The sequence below is a fragment of the Pseudopodoces humilis genome, chromosome 6 (genome assembly GCF_049639895.1).
Source record: "Pseudopodoces humilis isolate 2021_Gansu_Grassland_sample_001 chromosome 6, ASM4963989v1, whole genome shotgun sequence".
NCBI lineage: Eukaryota > Metazoa > Chordata > Aves > Passeriformes > Paridae > Pseudopodoces > Pseudopodoces humilis.
The window spans coordinates 988,536-1,008,815 of record NC_142205.1 but is presented as its reverse complement, the minus strand read 5'-3'; the positions used below and the strand labels follow the sequence as shown (position 1 = coordinate 1,008,815).

Genomic DNA, 20,280 nt, shown 5'->3' with positions numbered 1-20,280 from the left:
AGTCCCTGCAGGGGCTCCAGGAGAGCTGGAGAGGGACTGGGGCCAAGGGCTGCAGGGACAGGAGCCAGGGAATGGCTTCCACTGGGAAAGGGGAGATTGGGCTGGGATCTTGGCAAGGAATTCCTGCCTGGGCTGCAATTCCCAGATTTGCTGGGGCTGCCCCTGGATCCGGGGCAGTGCCCAAGGCCAGGTTGGACATTGGGATTGGATCCAGCTGGGATCCTGGGAGCTGTCCCTGCCCATGGATGAGTGGGAATGGGATGGGATTTGCTTTTCCTTCCCATCCAAACCATTCCAGGATTCCGTGGCCCCAGATGGGCAAAGAGCAAAGCGGCTCCTGAGGGCTCTGCAAGGCCTCAGAACAAAAAGCTACAACACAGCAGCAGCAGAGAGGGATGAAGGTGGAAGATGGGAGCAACTTGGGTTGCAGCCACCCAGAAATCATCCCAAATCCCTTTCCATGGATTTCAGGATGCTCTGCATTCCCGCAGGTGTTTCCTCACCAAAACCTCCAGAGCCATCAAGACTCTGCAGGAGCAGAAGCCTCAATCCCGCACCAATCCCACCCTTGGAATTCCCCAGGGTGAGCAGCCCAGGAGCCCTGACAGGGATTAACCCTGTGGAAATGAGGAATCCCTTCCGTCCCCGCCACAGCTCCGCCATCCCCGGCGCCCGCCCGGCACCGGGACGGGATTTGGGATTTGGGATTTGGGATTTGACCATTTCAACTCTCCACAGTGGGCGTCTGTCTCGCTGCACTAACAAAGAATTCCTCGGGAAGATTTCGGAAACAGAAGGATTATTCAGCCACCCACACACAGGCAAAATTAACCAGTCATGGAAATTCAAGATAATAAATGCCATAATTTTGCCTTTAACTTCACAAATTATTTTTTTTCCCCCCTAAAAGTGAATGTTTCTAATTTATGGAGAGAGAGAGAAAGAGAGAGAGAAAGAGAGGGGGAAAAAAAAAAAAGAATAAAAAAACCCTTTCATTACTTTGTTTTTCCACGGATCAGAACTCCCCAAATATAAGGAATTAACACGCTAATGTAAACAGCCGTCTGCTCGTGGCGCTGGAACAGATTTACCCAGGCACTACAAAAGGCTGCCCCTCGCTGATTACCAACCCTGACTGCAGGCTTCTTGCACAAAAACAACCCCATAAAGCTTTTTTTTCATCCAAATGAGAAAGTCAGGCTCCCTTCTTCCCCCAAAAAACAAGCCGGGAAGGATGAGCTGCACCTCCGGAGATGACAGGGAAGGACACGGGAAGCTGGAAGGGACGTGGAACCTCCTGCTCCAGCCATGGAGCACCAGGCTCTAACGCAAACCAGCCGGGGATTGGGGAGCTCCAGAGCTGCTGAGGAGGTTCCTTAAGGATTGGAAGCTCCTGGATTTTGGTGTCCGGCAGGACCAGCCCCGGCAGCACAGGCCTGGAGATGCCACAGCTCCCCAGCAGCTAAGAACAAACTTATTCCATTTATTTCCTTCAGCTACAGCATTCCAAAGGCTCCCCTGGGCTTCCCACAGAACCAGAAAGGTTGGGAAAGCCCTCTGAGGTCATCAAGTTTTCTCCTAATACCCCATCCCCACCCAACCCTATCCCAAAGTGCCACATCCACTTGTCCCTGAACGCTTCCAGGGATGGTGCCTCCAGCCCTGCCCTGGGGAGCTGTTCCAGTGCTTGACCACTCTTCCAGCAGGGCAATTCCTGCCCAAATCCAGCCCCTCCCCACTAATCCCTTGGAATTCAGCCTCCTGAGAACCCAAACGTGGCAGAATCCCGTGTGACTCCCACCCAAGGGACACAGCAGCCCCTTGACTGCAACCTCCACATCCTGCCCCACATCAGAGGATTCCCCTGGGACACACTCCTGCCTTTCCTGCTTCCCTTGCTCATCCCCTGGAAGTGCTGAGCAGACTTTTTCCTTTCCTTTTTCCTTTCTCCTTTCTCCTTTCCTTTTTCCTTTCTCCTTTCTCCTTTCCTTTTTCCTTTCTCCTTTCCTTTTTCCTTTCTCCTTTCTCCTTTCCTTTTTCCTTTCTCCTTTCCTTTTTCCTTTCTCCTTTCCTTTTTTCTTTCCTTTTTTCATTTTTCCTTTCCTTTTTCCTTTTTCCCCTTTCATTTCTCCTTTCCTTTTTCCTTTCCTTTCCTTTCCTTTCCTTTTTCCTTTCCTTTCCTTTCCTTTCCTTTCCTTTCCTTTCCTTTCCTTTCCTTTCCTTTCCTTTCCTTTCCTTTCCTTTCCTTTCCTTTCCTTTCCTTTCCTTTCCTTTCCTTCCCTTCCCTTCCCTTCCCTTCCCTTCCCTTCCCTTCCCTTCCCTTCCCTTCCCTTCCCTTCCCTTTCCGCACCTTTCCGCACCTTTCCTTTCCCTTTCCCTTTCCCTTTCCCTTTCCCTTTCCCTTTCCCTTCCCTCTCCCTCATTTTGCAATACTGAGCCAAGGGAAGAGCAAAGCTCCTGGATGAGACTGGAAAAACAACAGGAAAAGGAGTTGGATTCTCACAGACATCGGGAGGGAAGGAGAAACCACCTCAAGAACGGCCATGGGATGGTGTAAAATAAAATAAAATAAAATAAAACAAACGCTGGCTCCCACACAAAGCCCAAGTTTGCCTCCAAGCCGAGGCCTCCAGGCTTCCCAATCCCGAAAGGAGGAATGATTTCAAAAATGGTTTTTACAAAAAAAGAGAGAAGTTGATTCAGTTGGAGGAGTCGGGGAAGGGAAGCTCAGCCCTGGATCTCCAGTGGTTCGGGACATAAGGGATTGATTGCTCCGGGTTCAGCGTTCCTTGGGCCCCGGCTGGGATAATCCCCGTGGCTCCCAGGCCCCACTGAAGTGGTTTCCAAGAGCTAAATCCTTGGATCAGCCTGTCAAACCTTGGGAAAGCTCTGGGGAAGCCAGGGTGAACACACTGGGAGCGGGAGCCTGCCCTCCAAACCCCCGAGTGCGCACACGCCAAATTAAAATCGCACGGCGACAGCCCCGAGCTGCGCTCCCCAAACCCTTCCCAAAGCCCCCCAACTTCCCCACAGCCCCTTCCCTGCAATCAAATCCCAAGAGGATGGAAAATCCCGGGTGAAATCTGCATTTAGGAGCAGAGTTATTTGGTTGTGATGACCAAATCTCTCTTTTTCAGCACAGGAATGTGGTCGAAGCACCTCCCATAGGAATAATCCCAAATCCCAAATCCCAAATCCCAAATCCCAAATCCCAAATCCTAAATCCCATCCCCGAAGCTCGGCTGGGCTCCTCTGGCTCAGTTTTGGGAATTTCTCTGTACCTGTGCACAAACCTGACCTGCCCAGCTGGAATTCCTAAACGAGGGCTTTGGAATGCAAACGAGGAGTTATTGGGGTACCAGGACCAAAGAAAATCCCAAATTTCTTGGCCAGGAGCACAATGATCCAAGCTGACCCCTCATGGCCAGAGCAGCTCCCTCACGCTCCTGCTCCAGGAAGATCAGGAAAAAAGGGATTCCTGCAGTTCCAAGGGATTTTCTGCAGGTCCCTTTTGGTGCCAAGATGGAAAAGGAGCTGTGGGGACTCCTCACCTGTCCCATCCCTGCTCCGGATGTTCCAAGGGACACACAGCTGGCAAATTCCCACCAAATCACCCCAAACCTGACACTCCAAAGAACCACCAGGTGAGAGGGGACACAAAAACTCAGCTGTCCACACCAAAACTCACACACTGAACTGTTCTGGAGCCAAAGTGAGCAGCTGCTTCCACCTCATCCCAAATCCGTGTCCATGAATATCCCATTGCTTGGATGTCGGTGTCCACCCGCCGGAGCAGCCTGTGGTCACCCCACAGCCCCCAGCGAGGGGAAAAGATGGAAAAAAACCTCTTAGAGGGGCAAAATCTGCAGTGTCTCCTACAAAAAACTCATCCATGCCTAAATATTCCACGGGGCTGGAGCAAATCCAAGGGGATCCCAGGAGCTGCCGGGCTGATCCGGTATCCCTGAGCAGAGAACGCTGGGGGGGCCCCCGAGGACGGGAATCACTTGGGAGCCTCTCCCAGGGGGAATGGGGCAGGAGAAAGGACAAAGGGACACCAGCTGTGACCCCAAAACCCGTTCCAGCTGGCTGCTGGAGGAGAGCTGAATAAATAACGGAGAGGTGGCCTTGGAAGAGGTGGTTGAGAGCCCTCCTTCAACCACCACTCCCTTGGGAATTCTCCAGGAGCGCCCAGGAATGGGAATTCCACCCCAATCCTCAGCCACGGGCACAACCTGGGGGTGAAGAGGGACGAGGTGAGGGCGGTGTTCCCGCTCCAGCCCCGTCCCAGCCCGCGTTCCCCGCTGGCCCCTGGGGATGGTGGGCAGGGCTGGAGCTCTCTGAGCCAAGGTGGGACCAGGGGATGTTCCCGAGGTTTCCCTGCTCCTGGAGCCTGTCCAGCCTGGAAAAACTTGGCCTTTCTCACCCCCCCATCCAACAGAACCTTCTGGAAGCTCTCTGTTGGAGTCTGGAATACAGAGTGTGTGCCCTTGTTTCTGATACTTAGTTATAAGATCCAGAAAAACACTGAATTTCATATAACATGAAATTCATGAGCGTGTTTTCATGGTGGTACATGAAAATAAACGTTAAAGTTAGATAGAAAAAAGCTAAAAGTGTGAGTGTGTAGATTAGAAAGTTTTTTTGAATCACTGGGTGAAAAAGTTAGTTTAGAGAACAGGAGACAAGATGGAGAATTTAGGGTGTTGTCCCTTGTCCCTTCTTCTTTCCTCTTCATGTTCTTCTCCTGGAGGTTTTTGGGTGATAGTGAGTGATTAGACAGAAAATGTCACAGTGCAGCACACAGGTGATGGGTCTTTGGGTCATTAAGAAAAATAATATACGTGTCTATTGTCAATTGGGTAAAAATAGGTATAAAGATAAAAGAACTGTGTATTTCGGGGCCGTTTTGTGCATCAGACACGAGGTGTGCCACAAGGCCTTGTTTGTACCATCAGAAGAAAGAAATGTACCAGATTGCAAAGATTAACCTTGTGTAGCCAGCCTAGAAAAACCTGTTAAGTTTTGTGATCACCTGATAATAAACATGAGAAACAAGATTCTAACGAGCTCGGGAGTTTTCTTCGAATCATCAGAACTGAGATAAGCAGGGCTCCCCACGAGGGAGGATCCCAAAAGAATTCAGTCCAAAGGAGGCTGAGAAATCCAAGAATAAAAAGGAAAATACAAAAGAGATGCAGCAGAAACAGAGAAACAGAAAAAGGACTTTTTAGAGAAAAGTTACACTCTCCAGCTTCCACCAGAGCAGCTCCTGAGCCTTGCAGACACATCAGCCTCACCTTGAGAGCAGAATCCCGGCCCTGGCTGCCGAGGTTTTGGTGAGGATCCCGAAAAGCAGCAAAAAGCAGCAGGAAGCATCTCCAAAGGCCACAGCGCTCTGCATCCGAGCCCAGGAAATGTGGAAGGCATTAAAGCCTCACTTTCCCTCGGCAGAGGGGGAACACGGACCTATAAACAACGCCTGGGAGGCATTTCAGCAGCTCCAGCTACACAGGGGCCCTTTTTTACGATGATTTTTTAAGTCAATCAGAAATCGACGGGGCCAGGAAGCCGTAAATTCGGCTTAAAAGGGAGAAAAGCAAATAAATGCTCAGAGGGAGGGGGGGGGTGAATAAAAAAAAAAAATATAAAATAAAAATGGGAATCACTGAAAGCTCCCAAAGCCTTGTTTGTTTGTGATAAAGCTCAGCTGTAGCCAAGCTGTCCCAGCCGGGCTCGGCCTGGTGACGTTTCCCTGCGGTGGCACCGCGGGGAGCGGCCGGCGAGGGGGGTCTGTCAACATTTTATCGCCAAAATCTGCTCCCGGGGCTGCAAGAGGCACAAAAAGCTCCTCTTCCTCAGCCTGGAGGCTGCTCGGGATGGGAAAGCTCCGAGTCTGGGATGTAAAAAGCACAGCGCACGCAGCGGGGTTTGGGAGCGGGGAGGGAACGAGGAAACGACCCAAAATCCGGAGTTCTGAGGGGAAAATGTCTCCCAAAAAGCTCTCTGGGATATATGGAACAAACTGGGGAGTCCCAGCATGGATATCAAGGATATTATGGATAAAATGAGGGAAATAATCCAATTAGCCAACAGCAAACTGGTCCTGGCCTTATTTCCATATAAAATAAAAGCAGAGAGTAAAATTAAACCGTAAAGGCTCCAAGGTGGGCAGAGCTTTGCAGAGAAAATCCCTGGAGAGCAGGGAGAGGAGGAAGATGGGATCCATGGAATAAAGACAGAGCCTGCCTGCAGTGGTGGCCAGTCCTTGGCCACAATCCCACTGCAGCACCGAGCCCCGGCGCCGGGGGACACCTGGGAGCACTCCCAGATTCCAGAGGCTCCTACAAAACAGGGAAGAGCCACGTGCACCCTCCACAAATCCCATCATCCCTCCCCAGGGGATGGGATTTTCTTCTCCTGCCCTGTGGAAGAGCTAATCCAAGTCTCCCTGGATGGGATAAATCCGCATTCCAGGACACTGATCTCACGGAAGGACCTCCCCATCGGAGGCCCCGCACACAAAGCTCAGGCCATGGACAGGAGACTTCCAGCACCTTCCCCAGGGTGATCCCAAACTTCCACCACGAGTCCTCAGCCCTCCCTGCTGGGCTGCAATTCCCAGATTTGCTGGGGCTGCCCCTGGATCCCTGGCAGTGCCCAAGGCCAGGCTGGACACTGGGATTGGATCCACTTGGGACAGTGGGAGGTGCTGGGATTGGAATGGGATGGGCTTGAGGTTCCTTCCAGTGCAAACTGTTCCACCTGGAGAAGGGAAAAATCCAGGGAATCTTCAGAGCCCCTTGCAGGGGCTCCAGGAGAGCTGGAGAGGGACTGGGGACAAGGGCTGGAGATGCTCCCAGCCCCAGTGTCCAGCCTGGCCTTGGGCACTGCCAGGGATCCAGGGGCAGCCCCAGCAAATCTGGGAATTGCAGCCCAGGCAGGAATTCCTTGCCAAGATCCCAGCCCAATCTCCCCTTTCCCAGTGGAAGCCATTCCCTGGCTCCTGTCCCTGCAGCCCTTGGCCCCAGTCCCTCTCCAGCTCTCCTGGAGCCCCTGCAGGGACTCTCAGCATTCCCTGCATTTTGCCCTTCTCCAGGGGAGCATTCCCAGCTCTCCCAGAGCAGAGGGGCTCCAGAACCCTGGAAGCACTTCCATGACCTCCTCAGGACTCATTCCAATGGGCACACTTCATTTTATTTCATTCCAGGCTACGAGATGCCTCCAAACCGAGCAGACAGAGGGTCAAGGCTCCTTAAGGAACCTTCCAGGCTCGTGTCTGGTTTCTGAAGCCCAAGGAACAGCTCCTGCCCCGTTTTTCCAGTGAATTCTGCAGCGGGAACAGCGCAGGTGTGCATCCCTGGCCCCCACAGGAGCTCCCCTCCCGAAGGGATGCACACACGAGCTCTCCCAGCTGCAGCCCCGACACGTGAAACCCCCGGGGTGGGGGCCAGTGCCCCGCTGTAAAACAGCCCAGCGGGCACAGGTGGCTGATAAAAGCCGCCTTTAACAGCCACACTCGCAGGAGAAATTTATAAGAGTGAGCAAAGCTCGCAGCCTTTTAATTGCATGTCAAACGCTGGGCTCCGAGAACTAAACCAGATTCCCGGCAGGCTGTGCCAAGTGCTTCCAGATATTCCGTGTCTGGAGCGGATCCCGCTGCTACCAAGGGGTTAAAACTCAGCCTCGGAGGCCAGGGAAGCTTGAAGGCAATGCCACCAAGCCTGAAGGAAAGCAGAGAACGTTTCTGCCAGCTTTGTTCCAAATAAAAGGTTATTAAAAACAGCCCCAGCCGCTGTTAACAGGAACAGCCCGAGCAGGAGACGTTTACAAAGCAGCTGAACTTGTAAATAAATGGAATTAATACCCAGCAAAGTCCTTTGATCCACAGGGCACGAATTCCCTTTCCCTACAGATCTGCTCATTAATAGTTCCATGTTCCACTCGTGTCACTCGCCAGAGAGCCAGAAGGAAAACGCTTCAAGCAACAAAGAGATCTCCAGTTTTCCCACTGCCAGTGGATTCCTGGGCACAAAGAGATCTCCAGTTTTCCCAGTGCCACTGGATCGCTGATCACAAAGAGATCTCCAGTTTTCCCAGTGCCACTGGATCTCTGATCACAAAGAGATCTCCAGTTTTCCCAGTGCTAACCAATTCCCAATTCTAAGGCACGGGTGAGCTCGGATGGGTCAACACCCGCCACCAAAACGCAGAGACTTCACACGAAAACCCCGTCAGCGATCCACCAAATCCCACCTGCCCCAAAAATACGGGATCAGGGAACGGCCTGGTGCTGCTGGAGCTCCGTCCTCCCCACTGGATCCCGGCCTTTCCAGCCTCCCTGAGGAGCCAGGAGTGATGGAGACTCCAAAGTGACGGCACCAGGGGGGTCCCAGCCATCTCCTCCCCATCCCGCTCCAAAGAACCGGGAAAGCGCCGGGCGGGCCTGGAGGAACCGAAGGATGTTCTCCCTGAAGTGAAAGTCATTCTGAATTCCCAGAGATGGGAAGTGGAAGGATACGAGGAGAGGTTGGAATGACCTGAGCCCGTCAGCAGAACTTGGGGGTTTTGCAAAAAGCCTTGGAGGGAAGGGAGGCCTTGGGCTGCTGCGGGATCCCCTCGGGGGCTGCACTCGGCCCAGAGTGGCACAGGAAGGGCAGGCAGCTCGGTGCTGCTCCCTGAAAACGGAGCCACCACTCCCTGAAAACAGAGCTGCCATTCCCTGAAAACAGAGCCGCCATTCCCTGAAAACAGAGCCGCCATTCCCTGAAAATGCAGCCACCACTCCCTGAAAGGTGAATCAGTATTCCCTGAAAACAGAGCCGCCATTCCCTGAAAACAGAGCCGCCATTCCCTGAAAACAGAGCCAGCATTCCCTGAAAATGGAGCCGCCATTCCCTGAAAATACAGCCACCATTCCCTGAAAGGTGAATTGCTATTCCCTGAAATTGGAGCCGCCATTCCCTGAAAACAGAGCCAGCATTCCCTGAAAACGGAGCTGCCATTCCCTGAAAACAGAGCCGCCATTCCCTGAAAACAGAGCTGCCATTCCCTGAAAATGGAGCCACCACTCCCTGAAAGGTGAATCGCTATTCCCAGAAAACAGAGCCAGCATTCCCTGAAAACCGAACCACTGCACCCCAGCTGGAGCAAGCGCAGCCCTCAGCAGGAGCCCATTCCCATCCCGTCAGCAGCCCCAGGGTGAATTCCCTGGGGATCACTCAGAGCCCCGGGAAGGGCTGGACAAAGCTCCCGGGAATTCCGTGCCATTCCCAAAGGGGCTGTGTTTTGGACCATTCCCAAAGCTCCAGGTTCTGCTGGACCAAAAGCCAAACTCGGAGCTCAGGGGCTCCTGGGGGGTGGCAGCAGCCGGAGTTTGGGGGCACAGCTGGGACCTCGGCACAGCATCCGCATTTTGGCAGCTCCAGGTGAGGACCTGGAGACTCTGAGCTGCCTTGGAGCTCCTTGGCTCGGGAATGGGATGGGATTTGAGGTCCCTTCCCACCCAAAGCGTTCCCTGTCTCCACCTCTGTGGGACACCAGGAATGCTCCCGAAACTTCCTCGGGTTTCTCCACACCCCCAGAGTCCCAGGGCAGGAGCAGTGCCCAGCTGGAGAGCACGGAGAGATCAAACCCCTCCACGTTACCAAAAACACCCATGGAATTTTTAAGAGGAGGAATCTGGGAAAACCCAGTCTGTTAAAAAGCTTTATGAGCAGCCACATTACGACGAGCTGCGGAATTTATCATCCTGGGCAGCAGCATCCCGATGGGAGCAATTCCCAGAGATTTTAGAGGCGATTCCATCAAAACTCAAAAAATTGAGTTTATTCTGGGGTCAGTCTGAGCTGCCTCAGCCCCAGAGCCACGGGATCCTGGTGCTCCTGGGAGAAAATTCCCAGCCCTGAAATGAGAACCAGGAAAAATCACGGTGCCCAACCCAAAAATGCCAGTCCAGGCTCCTCTTTCCCAGCTAAAATCCCATAAATGCAACGGCAATTCCTGACGGCTCAAAGGAAGGAGCAAGGAGCGCTCCTGCCTCAACCTGGCACTTTCCCTTTGCCTAATTATTAATCATTAATTGATAATTCTATCACAGGGGTTGAAAGTTGTCCATGGCCAGGCTGGATTTGCTTCGGAGCACCCTGGGATGTGGAAGTTGTCCCTGCTCACAGCAGGAGGCTGGAATTGGATGATCTTTAAGACCTCTCCCAACCCATTCCATGATTGGAAGATGAAGGATTTATCTCCAACATCTCTGGGTTTGAACACTTTTAAAAGGTCTGGAGCACACAAAAAGCTGGGCTGGCACGTGGCTGCCCTGCAGCTGAATTTGGGATGGCCAGGGAAGGTGGATCCACGGCTGGGATCCCCCAGGCCCCGCGGCCGCTCCTCGCCTGATGAATGAAATAAAATAAAATAAAATAAAATAAAATAAAATAAAATAAAATAAAATAAAATAAAATATAAAAAATTTCATGATGCTGAAATAAAAAAGGCCCTGATTGAGCAGTTTCATTCCTGAGGTCATCAAAGGGATGCCCATTAATTAATGAACTTCCTATGGAGTATAAATTCTCGACGCAGACTCAAAGGCACAGAAATTCCCGTTAAATAAACGGCGGGACCTTCCCAGAATGCCAGGAAACGGGGAATAAAAAGCTCTTTTATGACAATAAGCACATTTGTGCTGCAGTTCTGTGATGTGGGAGGGAGCAGAGTGAAAGCACGAGGAAGGGCAGGGGAGCAGAACCTGCTGAGATCTGCACAAAGCCCTCGGCACCTCCCCAGATGTGTCCAGGACTTCCAGACGTTCCCGGTGGCTCCGGCTGCTTTTCCCACCCATCCCAGCCCCGTGCAGCTCCCACGGCGCCGAGGGATCGCGTTTAACCTCAAGCTCCTGGCCTGACACTTCACTCCAGGAGCCACTTCAAAAACCCTTCCCAGCTCTCGGATCATTCCCATCTCCTCCCACTCCTTTTTCCCGTCGTTCCCATCCCGTCCCATCCCTGGCACCGCTCGAGGTGCGAGCAGGGGGTGGCAGAAGGTGACAGACCCCACAAAACGCCACCTCCCTCCCCTGGGCTTTCTCACACCTCATCTCCAGGGGAGAAAACCCAGAGGTCCCAAACTTCAAAGGTTGGACTTGATGATCTTGGAGGCCTTTCCGGGCCCGGATGGATCCGGGCCGGGGGGACGGGAGCGGAGGCTCAGGGCAGATGCTCGGGGAGGTTTTGTCTCAAAAAGCTTCCAGAGCAAACAGCAGCGGCAAGCGATGGAGCCCCTGCCCGGAGAGGGCTGCTCAGAGCTCTTAAAATAACACATTTCAGGGCCAAAGCTCCATGAAAAAATAGCGGAGCCTTCCAGAGCCGGCTGAGGCTTTCATCCGGCGCAAAACACAGAATCTCCTCCCCGTTTTCCTCGAGGAGCTTCTCCAAGAGGTTAAACTGAGGATGCTGAGGGCAGAGCCCGGCAGAATTCCCGCTGCTTGTCCGGCTCCTCCTTGCCAGCAGGAAGGGGATGGCTGCGAACAGAAATTCTGGGAGTCTGGAAACCAGGGCACCTCTCCCATCCATCCCTTCTCCCGTGGGACACAGCATCCCGTGGGTTGTGGGAGCCTCTTCCCAAAATCCTGCAAGCCCAAGTCCCTTCCCATCTCTGCAGCCCCAAGGATGCATTTCCTCCCCTAAGACTTTAATATCCCAGGCAGACGAGCAGCAGGAGCGAAGATTAAGAAGGTCTCGTTCCTAAATTCAGCTGGAAAATCAAATTCCTGCTTCCCAAACCTGCCCAGGAGCAGAAACCCCCATCCCATTATCCCCACCCCGCCGTGGAAATCCTCCCCAGCCACCACAGCGACCTTTCCAGAGGCTCTCCTGCTGCATCCAAGCCTGGAAAACTCCCATTTTTTAATAACCGGCCTTATTTTGACTTGTTAAGGCAAACCCCCGGAACGGGAGCTGGAAGCAGCGGGAAGTCCAGCTCCGAGGGCGCCTCTGGAAGTCCTGGGGCAGGATAAATCCCGGCCCCCGCCGAGCAGGAGCTTCCAGAGGCTCCCAGCCTTGGCACGGGCACAGCCAGCCCACGTGGCAGGGGACAAATCCCAGCCAGGGCTCCGTGACCTCTGGAAAAGGCGGAATGCTGCCGGAGCGGGGATGGCACGGGGACATTCCCTGCCCGGGAGAGGCACCGGGATCCAGCTGAGCCCAAACGATGCCCACGGAGCAGAAGGGTTCCAGCATCCCCCAGAGCCCGCAGAACTCAGGGATGAGGAGGATAATTGGGAAGGTGACCCAGAGCGCGCCTTTGGAGACATCCAAAGGCCACCGGGCGGGGGCTGGGGACTGGGAAATGTCCCTGTGTCCCCTGGGAAGCGCTGCCTCTGGAGGGGGGGAAATGTGGTTGTGTTTAAACAGGACCCAGGGAAGGCCAGGAATTCCCAGCAATGCTGGAATCACCTCGTGCCACGTCCCACTGATCCCCAGCATTCCCAGGAAACTGCTCCGTGAGCCTGCTGCCCGAGGGGACGGGCTGGGCTGTGGAGCCGCTGCTGGAGCTGCCTCAGGTCTCCAGGGATGGATGGGATCCCTGCCCAGGATGGGAGATGTTCCCGCTGGAGGCCGGGAATCGCCCTCACCTGGAGCTTTGGGATGGGATCAGAGCAGCAGCTCCTGGACAAGGCGTTTGTGCTGGGAAACTTCCACAGCCCGAGGGCTCTGCTGCCCTTCCCATTCCTCATTCCCTTCCTATCCCTTCATTCCCCTCCCACCCCTCATTCCCTTCCCATTCCTCATTCCCCATTCCTATCCTTCATTCCCCACTCCCTCATTCCCTTCCTATCCTTCATTCCCTTCCCATTCCCCATTCCCCATTCCCTCATTCCCTTCCCATTCCCCATTCCCTCCTCCTGCCCCATTCCCTCTCCCTGGATCCCACACCCTCGGCTGCTCCTAAACTCACCCCATCCTGAAGCTGCCTGCTGTCCACCCGCTGTGCTCCACAAGAATCCCTGGAATCTCCATCAATAAATCCTGGATCAGCCTGTCCCAATTCCCACTGGATCAGCCTGTCCCAATTCCCACTGGATCAGCCTGTCCCAATTCCCATTGGATCAGCCTGTCCCAATCCATCCTGGATCAGCCTGTCCCAATTCCCCCGGGATCAGCATGTCCCAATTCCCACTGGATCAGCCTGTCCCAATTCCCACTGGATCAGCCTGTCCCAATTCCCATTGGATCAGCCTGTCCCAATTCCCATTGGATCAGCCTGTCCCAATTCCCACTGGATCAGCCTGTCCCAATCCATCCTGGATCAGCCTGTCCCAATTCCCATTGGATCAGCCTGTCCCAATTCCCACTGGATCAGCCTGTCCCAATTCCCATTGGATCAGCCTGTCCCAATTCCCATTGGATCAGCCTGTCCCAATTCCCACTGGATCAGCCTGTCCCAATTCCCATTGGATCAGCCTGTCCCAATTCCCACTGGATCAGCCTGTCCCAATCCATCCTGGATCAGCCTGTCCCAATTCCCACTGGACCAGCCTGTCCAAGCCCGGATCCCCACCCACCCCAGCCCAGCTGTGCCGCTGCAGATCCCGGTGATTCCCATAAATAACTCCTGCTTTTCCTGCCCCTCTGGAAAGGCAGGGCTGACAGCTCTGGCTGTGCCCAGCCCTGGACCCACGGCTGCCTTCTGGCCGCGATGTTTTTGGCCCCTCACTCATTCCCAGCGGCACATTCCGGCCGGGATAACGGAGAGCAGCCGGATATCAGCCCGTGTTAACGGGATGGAATTCCAGCCTGGAAAACCTCCCCAAAGCCCAGATACACACACAGAGGTTCACAGGGCCAAGCACACACAGCTCCTTCCATCAGCTCCAGGCCCCTGGAATTAACAATGGGATCTGGAACGCACCGAATTCCCCCGGAATTTCAGGGGATAATAAAACTCAGGTTGGGATAAAACCCAGGAGAGCAGGGAGAGCTCCTCGGTGGGAGTGTGAGGATTCCTTGGCTGTGAGATCCCGGGAATGCCTCACCGAGCCCATCCCAAATCCCGGGATCCTCGTGAGGAGCACAAAATGAAACGTTCAGCCCTCGTCACATTTGGGATGTTACAAAAACCCCATTTCCTCTCCTGTTCCCGCTGGTGAAATCCAACAATTTGAAAGGAGTTGATGTGATCCTGATTTCAAGCGAACGGACGGAGCTGCCGATCGCCGCTGCCGGGCTCCAGGAGCCTCCTGCCAGCTCCGCTCCTTCCCGGAGCTCGGATCCACATCCCGGCCAGAACATCCAGGGAAAACACCCAGGGACACTGGGGGGGACACCCAGCCCCAAGGGACCCCCACAGCGACAGCTCCAAAGCTCCAAAGCTCCTCCTTCCCATCCCAGGATGAACCTTGCTCCAATTTCAGGATCGCTCCAAATCGCCTTTTCCAAGGGGAAGTGGCATGCACAGACTCCACCCTGGAGAGAACTCTGCCCCCACAAAGGGCACAGGAAACATCAATCCCACAGAACAGCGGGAATTGGGATTTGGAGGAGCTAGAAGATGCAAAATTCCTTTTACCATCCGTAGGAAAATGACACACAAGGGGCTCCAGGAGAGCTGGAGAGGGACAGGAGCCAGGGAATGGCTTCCACTGGGAAAGGGGAGATTGGGCTGGGATCTTGGTAAGGAATTCCTGCCTGGGCTGCAATTCCCAGATTTGCTGGGGCTGCCCCTGGATCCCTGGCAGTGCCCAAGGCCAGGCTGGATCCTCCTGGGACATTGGGAGCTGCCCCTGCCCATGGCAGGGTGGGGATGAGATGAACTTTCAGGTCCCTCCCATCCCAAACCATTCCATGATTCCATGCAAACCACGCAGGAGTTGCTCCCCAGCTCTGTCCCCGCCACAGGATGAAGAACTGACTTCCCCCCGTTATTTCCAGGGAATTTTAGTGTTCCCCCATTCCAGGCTGCTCCCACTCGCCGCCCCCATCCCTGAATTTGAGCAGGAGCAGCCGATCCCCACCACCCCAGAGCCCGCCCGGGTTCTCCAGCTGGGAATACCGGGAGGAGGAGGAAGGGTTGGAACTGGTGAGGAAACACCAGAAGAATCCACGGGATCCCCTGGGAGTGAGAGGTAGAGAAGGAACGGAGCCCCAGGAGCAGGAGGGACGGGAAGGACGGGAAGAGAAGCGCTGTGGATTGGGAAGGGATGGAAACAAAGGTACAGAAGCTTCCCCAACCAGAAGAGCAAAAAGGTGCTGAAACAACGGGAATTTCTCCAAATTTTTCACCTAAAACCCACAGACGTGGCTGGATGCCCACATCCCTCCTCATCCATCAGCACAGAGCCAGCAGATTGGAATCCTCTCCCGGAATCCTGAACATGGAACTGGAAACCACCTCACACCTCCAGCCTGTGACGGAGGATTTACCCCTCAAATGGATAAAAATCCTTCAGGGGATAAAAAAGAGCAAATAATTCCAGAAACTGTTCCCTGCATTAAAGACACCACCAAGAAATGGAATTCCTGCTCCTCCCCAGCCACAGGGACCGAGGAAGGTTCTTCCCAAAGCTCTGCCTCCACAAGGAGCTGAAGGAGAATTCCTGTAGGGAATTCTGCTGTAGGAATCGCTGCCTCAGGTAAATCCAGCGCCTGGAGCCCTCCCCTGCACATCTGGATGCACATCTGGACCAGGAGGGGTTTCTGCACCTTCAGGAAGTTTAATGTGAATAAAAAGCGTGCTGAACTCTCAGGTGCCCCTCCCCACAGCTCCAATCCACGAGGGAAGGCTGGATTTGCTTTCCCAGGAAACCAGGAAGGAGCTGGGAAAGGTAAAAAGGCGCTGAACTCCAGGGAATTAAATTAATTCAAAAACTCCTCAAGCTGGGCTGTTTCAGAGGAAAGCTGGGGTTTGTAAGACACAAAGCTGAATTTGAAATTGAATTCAAAGACACAAAATTGAATTTGAAAGACAAAAACTGAATTTGGCTCTGCCCATAAACCCAACAGCAGAATCCCACCAGCTCCTGGAGAATTCCAGCATTCCCAAGATCCATCTCCAGCGGGGAAGGATCTCAGTGCCACGGCAGGAACACCTCACTGGAACAAACCCTCCTGGAGAGCAGCTCCAGAGCCCCTCCGAGCTCTGAAATCCCAATGTTCAGTGAGAGTGGGAAAGGCAATTCCCGATTTAAGGCACATCCAGGGATGTTCAGTTCATCAGCTCATCCCTCCCAGACACATCCAGCGGGAAAGGGAAAGGCAAGGGAGGCACAAGGCAGGTTTGGGGGGGATTTAAAATCAGTTTAGGAGGTGAAATTAATGGAATTGCAGTGCTCAAACTCTAACTCCGTTATCCCAAAACCAGGGAAAGAACCCAGTTGTCTCCGGGTGTCCCAGCAGCACCAACTCCCTGTGCAGGGAAGTGGAAAATACGAGTGGAAAACGGGAATTTTGGGGAGTTACACCCCCACCTGCGCCTCCCAGACTGCCAAGAAACCAAGGAAAACTCCAGCTGGGAGAACCCAACCACACATGGGATCCTCACTTCCCAACAGCCTAAAATCCAGGATAAAACTCCGCGAGCAACCAGGGAAGGAACAACCATTCCTCACCCGCTAACAGAATTCCAAACTCAACCCCCCCGCCTCGGCTTGGAAAAGCAGAACTTCCAGGGAAAGGAGGGAACCTCTTCCCAAAAAACGGGCGGTTCCCGCCGGATCCCGCCGATTCCCACCTGTTTCATGGCGGTCTCTCCGATCTTGTCCGAGTGCTTGCGGATGCTCTCCAGGAAGTCCTTGAGGTCGGACATGGAGAGCTCCTTGATCTCCTGGCGCAGGCGCGGGATGTTGTCCAGCATCACCTTGCAGAAGCGGTAGTGGCTCACCTGGGGCAGGAAGGTGTGCTCCAGGTGCTCCAGGGTTTTCAGGGCTGGGTAGTGCCTGCGGGATAGTAAAAGGTTCTAAAATCTAAAATCTTAGAAAATTCGGAGACTTAGAAAGAAAGTTGGGTTTGGAAAGCCCTGGGTAAAGCAGGCCCTGAGAAATGTTAGAAATCTTGCTAAAGATCAGGTCAAACTGTACCTGTGTAATCAATATATGATAAATGATATAATTGTTAGATGTGATTAGATATAATTAATATAATTAGATATAATTAATAATTATAACATGAGGAACAATGTTAGGGGGTTGAGGGGGGATCACGAGAAATCCATGCTTGGGTAAAAACAATGCATACAATACAACAGTGTAAGTTTAATAATTCATATGTAAGTTGTATAATGATAGAGTATAAAACATGTTCAGCTCGAAACCAAATCGGGTCAGATTTGGGTCTGTGTACCCCTGACACCCGGAGCTCTTCAATAAAGCACCTCCATACAATCATTCTGTGATTCTGTGTGTTCCTGAGCGCTGACAGCGGGAGCTCAGCGGCGTTCCCGGGACGCGGATCGGCCGGGAACGCCGAGCCGGCGCCTCCGAGCCCGTCCCATCCACGGGACGCTTCCAGCGGCCCGGGGTGAAAACTCCTGAGGAAATCCCGGAGCTGGGAATGTCCCGTGAATCCCACAGAGTGATGAGCAGTGCCTGAGTCGTTAGCTAATTAATTAATTAACAGCCACAGACCCTGCAAAGGCCCTGGAGGAGCAAGCTCAGCTCCCTTTCCCTGGGGATTCCAGGATCCAATCCCATTTTCCCCCTCCTAAACCCCACCACAAGCAATTCCCACCCATTTAAAAACTGGATCCAAATCCCAGCAGATCCATTTCATTCCAAGCTCCTCCATGTCCCAACAACTCCCTTTCCCCATCCTAAAATCATTATTTTTTACATTTTGTACATTTATGAATGCATGGATAAAGAATCCCTGCTCATCTTCGGCCGTGCCCGATCCAATCTGATCCTCCTTTCCTGCATAAAAGCAAATTTCGGATGCCAAATGGGAAATGGAGCTTGGAATTCTGTATCTCCCAAATGCCCTCCCACCTTTTCCCTGTGGGAAGTGGGGATCCATAGGATTTGCTGGAATATGGAACCACCTAAAATTCAAGCACAGCTCTGGCCAAGAGGCAAAAATAATTAAAAAGGAACCACCCAGGAAGAATTAAGAGGGTTTAATAACATAATAAAAATATATATAATAAATAGGGTTGTTGATACTATTATTATTATTACTATTATATTATATTATATTATATTATTGTTACTATTATTACTATTATTATTATTATTTCTATTATATATTATTAATATTAATACTTCTATTACTAATATTTCTATTATTTCTACCTATTGTAGATTTATGTATTATTATTACTATTATTTCTATGATTATATCTATTGTAGATTTATATATTATTATAATAATATATTATATTTTATACTTTATATATATATTACATAATATTAATTTATTTATTAAGTTAATATAGGTTTAGAAATATATATTTATATACAAATATATATAATTTATATATAAAGTATATATATAATAAATAAAATATAATTTATAAATATAGAAATTAAATTATAATTAAATTATAATATAAAATAAATTATTATATTATATATTTTATCAATGAATTATATGTGTTTTATAAGAATATTTATATTTGTATATATAAGTATATATTATTATGTATTTAAAATACAATAATTATGTCTTTATATTCTAATAATTATTACAATTAATGTATATTATGTATTAGATAATAAAATGAACAGATTCATGATCAATAAATCTCATGTCAGTCACTCTGAGGGGGACTTCAGGGAATTTTAGCTGACACATCCATGGATAAATCCTGGGCACTTCCAGCTGGAATTCCAGAGGAGAAACAGTCTTTGGCCACAAGGAACAAACGAAGGCCACTGGAAAAGGCTGACATTTGTATTCCCACTTGGAATAATTCCTGCCTCAACTCCTGGGAATTCTTTCCCAACAACGATGGGAACCATTTGTGCCGAAATCCAACCCTCTGGAGAGAAGCTGGGAATGCTCAGGGATGGATCCAGCGGGAGAAGCACCCGCTGGGGTCGGTGCTCCAGGGAATTCCCGGCTCCCACTCCTGCCACAAAGCCCTGGAGCAGCTCCCAGAGGGGAGCTCAGCTCTGTCCCAGCTCCACATCCCCAGGAAATGCAGGATTTGGATCAAAACCTTTTTTGGGGTGATTTTCCAGATCCTGCTGGGGATTCCTCAGCCCGAGCAGGATCAACATTCCCAGTGAATTCATTTCTCATGGAGCATCCAGGAGAGCTGGAGAGGGACAGGAGCCAGGGAATGGCTTCCACTGGGAAAGGGGAGATTGGGCTGGGATCTTGGCAAGGAATTCCTGCCTGGGCTGCAATTCCCAGATTTGCTGGGGCTGCCCCTGGATCCCTGGGAATCCAGGCTGGATCCACCTGGGATGTGCAGGGGTGCAGGTGGTGCCCTTTGGGATCTCCTCCAGCCCAAACCATTCCAGGATTTCCTGGTCCCATTTCTCACTCAGAGCCAGGGGAAAACAAAAAGGTCTCCAGAGCCCTGCAGGGATCCCTGGAACCAGAAATCTTGGAGTTTCCCACCATTTTCCACACACCTCAGCCGTGGAAGAAAAGCTTTCCTGCCCCTTCCTTAAATTCTGGCAGAGAAATCCTCACTGTCCACCCTGATCATTCCTCTGGGATCAGCTCCTGGCCATGGATTCTCCATTTGGGAAATGCCTGATCTGGTTTGGAAACATCCCCAGACTCCTCCTGCCTGGGGAGTCTATTCCCCAAAGAAACCAAACCAATCCCAAACCCAGCCCTGATGTCAGGATCCAGCCCCTGGCTGCCCATCCTGGAATGATCCAAGTGAGACCTGGAGCAGACAAAAACCATGGAATATCTTGTGCTGTGTCTGCAGACATCAAATCCAGACCCAAAAAAAAAATGGGAAAAAAACCAGCCAAGGGTCCCAATATTCCTTAAATGTGGCTTTCAGCATGGATTTGTTCCTAAATGAACCAATCCAAAAATGGGAGGGAAAGAAGGGATGCAGTTCTCAGCTGCATCCCTGGAAACGCTGTCCAGAGGGAGGCCGCGGAGCAGCTGTGGATTCCCTGCAGGAATTCCCAGGGATCAGCTCCAGCTCCCACCCCACATCTGCCAGCGGATCAAAACCAGCCCTGGGACATTTGGAGAGCCCATCCCTACCCTGGAGTGCCCCGGGAAGAGCCAGGAGCTCCTGGGAATCCCAGAGCAGGGCTGGGATTGCTTTTCCAGCCCCTTCCAGCAGCTGCTCCGTGCCCGGTTTGGCACC

At 52.0% G+C, this 20,280-nt stretch overlaps 1 protein-coding gene across 3 annotated transcripts in view; it reads right to left on the bottom strand.

Annotated features, from left to right (window-relative positions):
• The window catches only part of EXOC6B (exocyst complex component 6B), a 281,715-nt gene that overhangs the window by 201,263 nt on the left and 60,172 nt on the right, over positions 1-20,280 (bottom strand). For all 3 annotated transcript variants that reach the window (XM_088056403.1, XM_088056404.1, XM_088056405.1), the window contains exon 6: positions 16,732-16,936. In XM_088056403.1, the coding sequence (XP_087912529.1) occupies positions 16,732-16,936 (205 nt within the window). The remainder of the gene's footprint in view (positions 1-16,731; positions 16,937-20,280) is intronic.